The sequence below is a fragment of the Callithrix jacchus genome, chromosome 3 (genome assembly GCF_049354715.1).
Source record: "Callithrix jacchus isolate 240 chromosome 3, calJac240_pri, whole genome shotgun sequence".
Classification (NCBI taxonomy): Eukaryota; Metazoa; Chordata; class Mammalia; order Primates; family Cebidae; genus Callithrix; species Callithrix jacchus.
Window position 1 is genome coordinate 83,889,486 of NC_133504.1, and position 13,016 is coordinate 83,902,501.

The 13,016-nt window shown below is 38.5% G+C and overlaps 1 protein-coding gene across 50 annotated transcripts in view; it reads right to left on the reverse strand.

Annotated features, from left to right (window-relative positions):
* The window catches only part of ANK2 (ankyrin 2), a 589,059-nt gene that overhangs the window by 107,808 nt on the left and 468,235 nt on the right, over nt 1-13,016 (reverse strand). For all 50 annotated transcript variants that reach the window (XM_078366661.1, XM_078366656.1, XM_078366650.1 and 47 more), the window contains 3 exons: nt 4,626-4,823; nt 1,568-1,666; nt 961-1,059 (listed from right to left, as the gene is read on the reverse strand). In XM_078366661.1, the coding sequence (XP_078222787.1) occupies nt 961-1,059; nt 1,568-1,666; nt 4,626-4,823 (396 nt within the window). The remainder of the gene's footprint in view (nt 1-960; nt 1,060-1,567; nt 1,667-4,625; nt 4,824-13,016) is intronic.

The window sequence follows — 13,016 nt, forward strand, 5'->3', positions numbered from 1 at the left end:
ATTTGAAACGGAGTCTCGCTCTGTCACCAGGCTGGAGTGCAGTGGCGCAATCTTGGCTCACTGCAACCTCTGCCTCCTGTGTTCAAGTGATTCTCCTGCCTCAGCCTCCCAAGTAGCTGGGACTACAGACCCGCACCACCACACCCAGCTAATTTTTGTATTTTTAGTAGAGACAGGGTTGGCCAGGATGGTCTCCATCTCTTGACCTCGTGATCCACTCACCTCGGCCTCCCAAAGTGCAGGGATTACAGGTGTGAGCCACCACACCCAGCCATAATCAATATTTTTAAAATAACCCTGATGTGTTCTCAAAATAGTTTTGCTGAATTAATGAACAGAAGATACAATAAGGACTTTATGTATTATATGTCATTCATATATATTTTCAGTGTAATAAGGTGCCAACTAGAGTGGTGGGAAATGCCCTGTCCATAAGTACAAGTCTTAGTTTTGGAATTTGGTGCTGTATAGATATACACAAAAAAGGCATACCACACCATCCCCAAGTCTAGGGACTTAGAGGGATCCAAGCTACATTTAACACAGGTAAAACATTTTTTAAAAACAAAGAAACAAATAGAAGTTTGAAGTCTGAAAGAATGAGAGTATAAAAGGACATTTTTTATCATAGCATTTGGTTTATAGCAGAGAAGGGAACACATGTTAGTGACCCTATTTCTCATTTCTCAAAATTCAGACATCATTCTCTAACACACAGAATGTTAGCAATAAGATTCATCTCTACTGGTTTATAGGAACATGCCCTTAATATCTGCTGACTCTAAAAATCTTAAAAGGTTTTCTAGATGCAACTGGTAGAAATACAAGAAAAAAAAAAAGGTGTCAATACCAAAAGCTACTATTGCTAGGACTAGTCTCACTTATACTATACCATGTGTTTAAATGGCAATTCTCATGTCTTTTCAGGTGATCCTTACACCCTTTTTCTGTGGTCCTCACCTTGGCAGTGGCATGAGGGGAAGCACCCTTCTCCAGTAACAGCAGCGCCACCTTCTGGTTGTCATAATGAGCAGCAACATGGAGCGGGGTAAGGCCATTCTGTAAAGGGTGTGTTTAAGTTTCAGCATTAATAAATTAAGAGTTAGCTGCCCTGAAGCTACCAGGATGCTTGGATATTGATTAAGTTCATGTTAATGAATTAATATAGTCAATAAAAAAAAGAATAAACAAATCCCTAATAATTTTCATATTAAAAACATAACTAAAGTTAAAAATGATTGAACATATCACCAGCAAAGAGCATCTTGATGGTCACAATATACAAAGGTCTAAACTGCTATGTAAGAAATACTATATTAACATCGCAGGAATTCTTCTTAATATAGAAATGCTCTGGCACTGTTGTGACAAGACTTTGAGGCACAGTTAAAAATGCTTTCTGAATCAGTGTGTACATTGATGGTCATGGATAGACATCGTCACCATGTCTATTTGGGATAGTTTCATCAGTTGTTCTCACATTCCTTTCAGAGAAGTGAGAAAAACGTCTTTAAGGATTTCCTAATCTATCACCTTAACTGTTATATAAGGTATAGAAAATCTTTACCTTCCCTGCAGAATCTGCGGCAGCACGGCGTTGCAAGAGAAGTTTTGCCACATCCAGGCTTCCATACTTGGCTGCTACATGCAGGGGAGTAAAACCCTTCTGAAAATGTGAGAAACAAATGTAAAATCATATTTGTTTGTGTAACTCCTCACAAAATCTTTTTATTTGTTAACATATTAAGGAAACTATACTGATTCTTCATTTGGAAAAAATATTGGTAGCATTAAATCTGTTAGCCATGAACAAGGACAAAGAAAAGAATGAAATTTAACATGCAAAAGTTTGGCTTGATAGACTGCACAAAATAAATTTTATTTTAAGGGCTTGGAGACTGAAGTCTGACTTTACAGGTTTGGGATTTTTAAAAGCCACTTGTGTCAGTAAACTGGCTCCAATTTGTGAATGGAAAAAAAAAAGCCTTTTTCTTGTCTCTAAAATTGATAGAATTGAAACAACAGCTGCCTTCTCTCCAACTCTCCTCTTCCTTTTAAACCTTTTTATAACACTTGAATTCCAAATTTATTTAAATTTTAGGATATTTTGGCAGCCATAGCAAAAACAAGTATCCGTGAATTAGTTGACATGTTTCAGCAGAAACAGCAAGATAAATGGTCTATAGAACAAAAAACGTGCACTACTAAAAAGTAACTCCCTTTCTGACTTGTCCCCTTTCCCAGAAGACTCACAACTGTCTAAAAGACCAATTGCTTTTCCAAGAAGACTCACAACTGTCTAAAAGACCAATACATTCTACTTCTGGCATGATGTTGAGCTGATTAACAGCAGACATTTAAACACACTGAAACTTTATAACTTTTTTTTAGAAAGCTGCTCTCCTACACATGTTGATATGTGTACATTCAGTGTCTTGCATGCCTGAACAATGGCCTTACTCTGTACTTAGCAGTGTGTTATAAAAACAGATAAGTCTGTGGACTAAGATCTTGAGGATGGCACAGTTCCTACACCATGATCTCAAATCCATCCTCTTGGCCAGACAGTTTAATCACATGTTCTTCTGGCACTACAGTCAGAGTAGGGAAATTCTAACACTGACCAGGGCCTGTAAAACACACAGCAAATATGCCTGGATTAGGTGCTCTAAGCTATGGCTTATCCTGGGACCATTTAAGCCCCCATCATAAACACAGAATATCCCCCAAGAAGCAATATTCCCCTTTCAGTGTCTCCAGACAAATTATTTTTAAATAAGATGACGTTTTTCTTTTTGCTTCTTTTTGAACATTTGGTATTAATAAATTCTTGGAAGACAGTGAATCTTCTGGCTTTTTCCAAATGTGGGACAAATGTAGGAAGTATTTCTTCCTTCTTGCATTGTCCATATAAACCAGCATAAAATTCTCCCCCCTCCACTCAATGATGAGGGTGATACTCTGGATGAAGCAGTTCTTTGAGACAAACTATATGATGAAGAAGGAAAAATAAACTCCTTATCTTTAAAGTCTTGCTAGAATAGTGATCCAACTCTTATAAATTTGGAAATAATTATTAGACAAAACTCCATAAAATATACGGAAGAATAACAAAACCAAAGTTAGAAGGCATCTCTTGAGTCATACATACATCAACCTTCTTCCTCTATGTTAATCCCACCACGACTTATTTACCCTCTGATATTTAGAAACACTTAAATGACTTTAATAATGATGAATCAACCACTTTGAGCCCTAGTCAGTTGAATATTTAGAAACTCTTACATGGCTTTAATAATGATGAATCAACCACTGTTGAGCTCTCATCAGTTTAACTCTTAAAATGCTGTTTAACATTTTATTCTATTTTATTGCCCTAATTTACCATGGATCTAGTTATATTTTTTAAATACTAAAAATCTTTGAAAGAAAAGAAACTATTTTTTATTCTCTATTTCTATATTTTATGTATCTTAATTTTGATGATTTATACCTTCCTCTGATAGGACAATCACTTAGTCTCTCAGGTTATTACCACATTTGTTGCTTAGTTTCTGTTTTTTAAGAACTTTTAAAATCCTTTCAACTTTTCAGCATGCAAAATTTCAATAATTATCAATTTCTTATATCAAAATACTTTTTATAGCCATAGGCCACCAGATAAGCCATAAGAGGCAACCCGATAAGCCATAACAGCTAGTGGGCTCCTCCTACTTATAACAGGACAGAAGCCACATCACTGTCTCAGTTTATATTTGCAACCTTCCTTCTCCCTGGATGCAGTCCCTATGCCTACTTAGTATGAGAGAATTGAAATTGTCCTTTCATTAATCTGAATCACTGTTACATTTGAGGGAATTATTTTGCCCCATGACAATTCCACTTGCACTAGCTCTATTTATTTTGCTCCAATTAGCTGAGCATATTCATGTTTTATTCTAAGTCATCTCCAAATTATGAATGTCAAATAGAATGTATAAAGCATAGGAAAAATTGCTCTGCCCTGTCATGAAACTTGGAACATAAGTAAAATTCTTTGTTCAGTGTCATTAATAACTAAGGAGGTGTGATTTTCCAGCCCAGCTCTGTTTAAGCACTGCAAATATCCAGGCAAAAGATCGGAAACTAATATGGGAATGAGAATGTCAGGTAAGTGATGGCTAATGATAGGGTTGGCAAAATGCAAGATTAAGTAAAGTGAGCTTCGATCTGGTACTACAACTCACGACACATACATCTAATACAGTACCGTCTTCCTCATTAGTATTACCAGTTCAATGTATTTAGGAATTCCATTTATCTTTTTGTTCAGAATATATTATAGGTTTTATAATGCAAAGAAGAAAAAGTGGTCCTTGCTTTATGAAAATCGTCTTAGAGTACTAGATACTTGTCCTAGCAACAACACCAGCATTAATTAGAATGAAATTCAACACTCTTTACTGAAGATATATGGAATCTCACAATTCCCTTAAATCATTTAGAGAATGAATCTTAAATATGTAGAGCAAGAAGTAAGTCAAGGCCTAAGGAGATCTACCTCTTGGTTCTGTATGTGGTAGAGCAGAAAGGCCATGACTTAGGAATCCTCTTGGTCCATGTTGTCATGATGTCATTCTCCTTACCTTGGTAGCTAAGGAGTGGGCTGCTCCTGCTTCCAACAGGACTGATGCCACGTCCACCTGGCCCTCCCGGGCAGAGATGTGCAGTGGTGTGTACCCATTTGTAGTGGCTGCATCTGGATGAGCCATATGTTGCAGAAGCAGCTGGACAATTTCTGTCTTACCCAGGCGGGAGGCAATATGCAAAGGTGTCTGTTCCTCCTACAACTCAAGTCAAGTAAAAAGTTAGTGCCAGGCAGACAGAACTTCACTGGTGATATGTTTCACTCATCTATTTCATGATGTCTTCTTGGAATCTCTAGGAACCCCACCCAAAAGGAAATCATTACTGCTTTGACCACGGCATATTTTATATTTTGGAATCCTATATTTGGAATCCTGTATTTTGGAATTTTATATTTGTGACCTGATTGGTCACAAGGTCTCCCTTCGATTTTTAAAAAGAACGTACTTCCATGAACTTGATCATTGCTTTCTGGGCATCCCAAAGTATTTCTCAATTCATTAAGCCTTCAGGCCTCACTTATGTTTAAATACAAACTAACTCATGGTTTTGAATAAGAAGGAAATCTAGTCCAAAAGTCCTAAGACCTAGATTTTCATCCAAGAGTTTTCACTTAAAGGCAGGATCTATTCTGGGAACTCTATCAAGAGAAAAAGAACAAGGGATGCTGGAAAATCTTTGATTTTACTCCATTCAGCAAGCCAAGGATACAAACGCTGGTCGTTTTCTTCATGGAGAAACAGTGCACAAAGAAGATATTGTAATCTAGTTTTAAAAGATGTTTCAGAAAATGCTGCAGATAGTTCTGGAACTTGCATACAGGACTTAAAAAATGAAAGGGACTCTGGCAAGAAGCAAATAGGATGAACTATTTTCCAACTGCTTTACATTTAAAAATAGACAATATAGCTAGGTATAAGGGACAGGAAGGACAAGTTCCAGGAGACTCAAGAAAATCACCTGACTCTGATGTGTAGTTGGAAATAATGTTTTCAGTGTTTAGAGAACCGGGCCAAACCACTGTCTTATAAAAAGAAAACTGAGTGTAAATTTAGTGATAAAAAGGGTATTATCTTTACAACTGCCCAAGGGCATGTCATAACAAAAGTGAGGAAGGGAAAACTGGGCTGACTTCCAGGGCTAAGAATGAATGGAGAAAAGTAGATAGAGGAAGGAAGATCTATCCAAAAACTTAAGATAAGTTTTCTTATAAATTATCTTAAAGTTATAAGAAAAAATAGAGGGAGTTATAGTAAGAGATAAAATAGTCCGGCATGAATTTCAAGGTAGTAGAAAATAAATAAATAATAGTAATATGATTATTTTAGCACTAGAATTGAAATTTTGTGAACATTTGCTGTTGATCAGCTTTCTTTATTTATGATGCATATGTGACCTAATCCTCCTGATAGAGTTAAAAGGAAAACCTAAAATGTATTATTAGACCATTTTCCAGATTGAGATTAAGAAAAATTAAATGAGTACTCAAGGATTGTCCAGGTTTACTCAGCTATTAAAACAGAACTTGAATTCCGGGCATTGGACTCTAAAGACATGTTTCTGCCTATACTGTCTTTGGAAATAAATACTACGATAAGATGGTCACCAAGAGACCTGTCAGGGCAAAGTGACTCTTAGTAGGAAAGGAGACTGATAACACATTAGAAGATAAAATTTCTCTGAAATACAGAGGAGAAAATAGAGGGGCAGGGAGAATAAACATTTTTTATTTATAATTAAAATGAACATATTTTTATTTCTAAAAATAAGTGGTTAGTAAAACAGACAATTTAAAAACCGAGGAACTTGAGAATAGCTATGATGAACACTTGTTTCTGGGGTTCCCTTCTCAGATCTCTGCCCTGCAGAGATAGAGGTGGATGGGTAATGCAAGTGACACGCTCTAAAATATATTTTCCATGAGTAAGAGGGATAGTTGGGGTGATGATGACTTTTTAATCCAGTGCTGAGAAGTGGCAATCATCGACTGGAGGTAGGTAGGTAATTGGTTAATTATTAACTATTGATCCTTGGTTCTTAGACTGTATAGCATTAATGTTCTTCTTCAAAAAATAAGGCTTATGTCTTGCCTACTTCTTTCCATTTTTGTTAAAGTTCCATCAGAAAGTGGAAAAAGAAAGAACATATAAATTTTGCAAAGAAAATATTTCAACCTGTAACCAGGGATATAAGACCTTTAGGATTGGCCAATTATTTCCCTGCTGAATTGCCGAAAGTTGAATTTACTGCCTCAGGGTAATTATAATTCAAACCAGGGCAAAGAATAGGGAAAGTGCAGAAGAAAAGATTCATGGGAAAAGGTAAAGAAATGGGGGAAGCCTGATTACCTAGACCTCTTCCAACAATGAGAGGCAACAATTCCCTCATCATAAGCATTTTATCTGATATAGCCTGGACCAGAAGCAGAAGAGCTTTGCTTTGCCACTGCAGTCTATCATTTTACTCTGGAGACTTGCTGAGCTCCAACCCTTTTTACAAAGAGAGAAAAACAACACTGGCATGATAAAGTTCAGAGATTTGAAAAAATTTCTCTTACTAGTTACTAGCTAATAGGGTTCCTAAGAGCACATCTCCTAGTATCTAACTAAAGTTCTAAATGAGCTAAGTTTCAGGCGAGTTTAAGCCTAGGACCCCTGAGATTGCATGATTCCCTAAAGCAAATGACAAGCCTTGTAATTGTGCCAACAAAACCAGCTCCCAGATGGGCCGGCTCTGGTGGCCCTCTCAGTAGTGTCCATTGAGGACACTGGACAAGGAAGGGCCTTCCTAAGAGCAGGACCTGGGGGCAAACACACTGGCTGACAGAGGAACGGAGGCCACTGTAGACTCTGCTTTCCAGTCTGTCCAGCAAAATGTGTCTTATGCTCTGGACTAGTGAATAGAGTGTGCTGCATGTACTTAAAAAATTACAGATACTATTATGAATATATGGTTTTTCTTTTGTTATATTTTGTGAATAGGCAAAACATATGACTTAGCCCCATGATTATATACCCATGAGATACTATTTCTAAACCTGATTGAGAAGATTGTGAACTACCCAGTGATCTTGACCTTGGAGCTCAATGTAGTAGCTGGGCACAATTTTTTACCATTTCTTCTTTGGAAGAGGGCGAATTCTAGGGCAATGTTACTAGGTTTAGAGAGGAAGTTTTCAAAAGTGTGTGTGGTTGTGTGTGTATGTCTGGAAAATCAAGAAGTAAAATAGCAGATATGTGCTCATTTTTCTGTCCAATACTCCCTGCACCCTTCTTCTGTGACAGCCCTCCCTCATTTAGAGGAATTAGATATCCCATATTCCCTGTGATTCTAGAAGGGCTGCCAGTCTTCTTACCCCACCCCATAAATGGGCCACGTGAGTGGATAGGAGCCCAAGTCATAAGCTCAGGGAGAAAATATGACTAATTACAAACCAGTGATTTGTTCCAATGGGAGAGAGAAGGGCTCTCTTTACATCTGAAGTGGGAGGTAATGACCTTTAGGAAAAAGAGTTAGGAGAAAGATGCAGAATCAGAGGAGAAATGTTTGTCTTATCTTAATTCTGTCACCACAAGTTAATCAGCACAATCTTGAATTTCAGGACACTAAGCCACCCTACAACACAGGATTGCTCTGGGTATCAAATAAGATACTTTGTGTTTAAATGCTTGATGAATTCTAAAGCACTGTTGAAATGTTAACTAAATCAAAGAGTCCCAGGAACACATTAAAAGGATTGACAATAAAAACCTCATGGTGAAAGTACACCTTAAAACAGGACTTGTGAACAGGAAAACCCTAACTCCTTGCTGCTTGAAACATAATCCCCAAATCAGGATTCCTGACATCATCTGAGAGTTTGTTAGATCTGCAGAACTGAATTACAATATGCATTCTAGCAGGGTCCCTAGGTAATTTGTACACATATTGACCTTTAGGGAGCACGGCTTCACAATAGAAAATGCTATAGGGAAGAGATTTCAGTTGTAGCTTAGAATGAATGGGAGGTAGAGCTGAAAAAAAAAAAAGGTAACATCTGAAATTTGATATTTAAATTAGAAGGAATAAGAAATTAGATATTTATATATGTAGACAAGGATACAAAATGTAGTTGCAAATGAGAAGTAAAAAAAAGTAGAATTAATGAAATCTGTGTGTAAAATTAGCTAATTAATTCATATTTGAAAGGAAAGAGTCTGTTGCCAGTGGTGCTTTTAAGGAATAGGCTTCAGAGGGTATCCAAAAAGATAAAAGTTTGTAATAATGGATTATATCAATACAGAAAAATTTGGCAGAGATATATTAAAATGAATAAATTTCCATTAAAAGTAGAAATTTTAATTTGAATAATAGAAAAACATTAAGGGGTTTTACTTTAGGAGAGAGAAATGGGAAACCCTTTCATTATTAAACATGAATCACAAAAAATTTACAGGATCATCAACACAATTTCCAGTCACTCAGATGTGCAACTCAGATGTGTCGTGCGTCAAATTTCACGACACTCAGAGTGCACTGGTTGACTAAATAGCTGAATGACATGTAACCTTAAAAGGAAACCAGAAAACACTATGGCAGGGTAAGCTCATGGCTGAATAAAGCTTTAAATAGATAAGAATATAATAGATCAATGATGATTACCAAAGAACATAAATGACACTATGTGGACAACAGATAGCAAGGCAGATGAAAACCAAGTCAACGAGAGTAATGTTAAGGCTGTCTGTGTATCACTGGATTCTGCCTGAAGATCTGTGGAACCTGTTACAAGAAAATGTCTATGAAATTCATTGAATCAAAGAACGTTAAGAAAATCTGGAAAGGAGTTTTGAGTTTCTGTGTCCAACTCTATTTTACTGATAAGTACGCGGAAGTGGCCAGAGGCTGGCCAGATGACCAAACAGGAACAGCTCCAGTCTGCAGCTCCCAGCAAGATCAACGCAGAGGGCAGGCAATATCTGCATTTCCAACTGAGGTACCCAGCTCATCTCATTGAGACCAGTTAGACAGTGGGTACAGACCACGGAGGGTGAGCTGAAGCAGGCTGCGGTGTCACCTAAGCTGGGAAGCCCAAAGGGTCAGGCAACTCCCTCCCCCAGCCAAGGGAAGCTGTGAGGGACTGTGCCATGAGGAATGGTGCATTCTGGCCCAGATACTACGCTTTTCCCATGGTCTTCATAACCCATAGACCAGGAGATTCCCTCAGGTGGCTACATTGCCAGGGTCCTGGGTTTCAAGCCGAAAATTGGGCTGCCATTTGGGCAGACAGTGAGCTAGCTGCAGGAGTTTTTTTTTTCATACCCAGTGGTGCCTGGAATGCCAGCAAGACAGACCCATTCACTCTCATGGAAAGGAGGCTGAAGTCAAGGAGCCAAGCAGTCTACCTCAGTAGATCACACTCCCATAGAGCCCAGCAAACTCAGATCCACTGGCTTGAAATTCTCGCTGCCAGCACAGCAGTATGAAAACCTAGGATGCTCAAGCTTGGTGTGGGGAGGAACGCTGGCCATTACTGAGGCTTGAGTAGGTGGTTTTTCCCTCACAGTGTAAAGGAAGTTCGAACTGAGTGGAGCCCTCCACAGCATGGCAAAGCCACTGTAGCCAGACTGCTTCTCTAGATTCCTCCTCTCTGGGCAGGGCATCTCTCAATGAAAGGCAGCAGTCCCAGTCAGGGACTTATATATAAAACTCCCATCTCCCTGGGACAGAGCACCTGGGGGAAGGGGCAGCTGTGGGCACAGCTTGAACAGACTTAAACATGCCTGTCTCCTGGCTCTGAAGAAAGCAGCAGATATCTCAGTGCTTGAGCTCTTCTAAGGGACAGACTGCCTCCTCAAGTTGGTCGCTGAACCCCGTGCCTCCTGACTGGGAGACAACTCCCAGCAGGGGTCAACAGACACCTCATACAGGAGAGCTCCAGCTGATGTCTGGTGGGTGCCCCTCTGGGACAAAGCTTCCAGAGGAAGAAACAGGCAGTAATCTTTGCTGTTCTGCAGCCTCCAGTGGTGATACCCAGGCAAACAGGGTCTGAAGTGGACCTCCAGCAAACTCCAGCAGACCTGCAGCAGAGGGGTCTGACTGTAAGAAGGAAAACTAACAAACAAAGGAATAGCATCGACATCAACAAAAAGGACATCCCTGCTGAAATCTTATCCAAAGGTCACCAACATCAAAGACCAAAGGTAGATAAATCCACAAAGATGAGGAAAAACCAGCGCGAAAAGGTTAAAAATTCCAAAAACCAAAATGCCTCTTCTCCCTCAAAGGATCTCACAACTCCTCACCACCAAGGGAAGAAAACTGGACAGAGAATGAGTTTGATGAATTGGCAGAAGCAGGCTTCAGAAGGTAGGTAATAACAAACTCCTCTGAGCTAAAGGAGCATGTTCTAACCCAATGCAAGGAAGGTAAGAACGCTGAAAAAAGGTTAGAGGAATTGCTAACTAGAATAAACAGTTTAGAGAAGAAAATAAATGACCTGATGGAGCTGAAAAACAAAGCATGAGAACTTTGTGAAACATATACAAATACCAATAGCCTAATGAATCAAGTGGAAGAAAGGATATCAGAGAGCAAAGATCAGTTTAATGAAATGAAGTGTGAAGACAAGATTAGAGAAAAAAGAATGAAAAGGAATGAACAAAGCCTCCAAGAAGTATGAGGCTATCTGAAAAGACCAAATCCATGTTTGTTTGATGTACCTGAAAGTGACAGGAAGAATGGAACCAAGCTGAAAAATACTCTTCAGGATATTATCCAGGAAAACTTCCCCAACCTAGCAAGACAGGCCAGCACTCAAATTCAGGAAACACAGAGAATACAACAAAGATATTCCTCAAGAAAAGCAACCCCAAGACACATAATCATCAGGTTCATCATTTCATCCAACCAAGGTTGAAATGAAGGAAAAAATGTTAAAGGCAGCCAGAGAGAAAGGTCACGTTACTCACAAAGGGAAGCCCATCAGACTAACAGCGGATCTCTCTGCAGAAACCCTATAAGCCAGAAAAGAATGGGGACCAATATTCAACATTCTTAAAGAAAATAATTTTCAACCCAGAATTTCATAACCAGTCAAACTGAGCTTCATAAGCGAAGGAGAAATAAAATTCTTTACAGACAAGCAAATGCTAAGAGATTTTTGTCACCACCAGGCCTGCCTTATAAGAGCTCCTGAAGGAAGCATTAAATATGCAAAGGAAAAGCTAGTACCAACCACTGCAAAAACATACCAAATTATAAAGACCATTGACACTCTGAAGAAACTGCATCAACTAAAGGGCAAAGTAACCAAATAGCATCATAATGACAGGATCAAATTCATACATAACAGTATTAACCTTAAATGTAAATGGTTTAAATGCCCCAATGAAAAGACACAGACTGGCAAACTGGAGAAAGAGTCAAGACACATTGGTGTGCTGTATTCAGGAGACCCATCTCATGTGCAAACTCACACATAGGTTCAAACTAAAGGGATGAAGGAATATATACCAAGCAAATGGATAGCAAAAAAAAGCCGGGGTTGCAATCCTAGTCTCTGATAAAACAGACTTCAAACAAACAAAGATCAAAAACAGACAAAGAAGGGCATTACATAATGGTAAAGGGATAAATGCAACAAAAAGAGCTAACTATCCTAAATATATATGCATCCAATACAGGAGCACACAGATTCATAAAGTAAGTTCTTAGAGACCTATTAAGGGACTTAGACTTCCATATAATGATACTGGGAGACTGTAACACCCCACTGTCAATATTAGACAGATCAACAAGATTCACAGAAACCAGGCAAATTCACAGCCAAATTCTACCAGAGGTACAAAGAGCAACTGACACCTTCCTTCTGAAACTATTCCAAACAATAGAAAAAGAGGGACTCTTCCCTAACTCATTTTATGAGGCCAGTATCACCCTGATACCAAAACCCGGCAGAGACACAAGAAAAAAGATTTCAGGCTAATATCCCTGATGAGCATCGATGTAAAAATCCTCAATAAAATACTGACAAACTGAATCCATCAGCACATCAAAAAGCTTATCCACCACAATCCAGTCATCTTCACTCCTGGGATGCAAGGCTGGTTCAATACATGCAAATCAATAAACATAATCCATCACATAAACAGAATCAATGACAAAAACCACATGATTATTCAACAGATGCAGAAAAGGTCTTTGATAAAATTCAACACCTTTTCATGCTAAAAACTCTCAATAAACTAGGTATTGATGGAACATATCTCAAAATAACAAGAGCTATTTATGGCAAACCCATACTAAATATCATACTGAATGGGCATTCAATATCATACTGAATGAGCAAAAGCTGGAAGCACTCTCTTTGAAAACTGGCACAAGACAAGAATGCCCTCTTTTTCCACTCC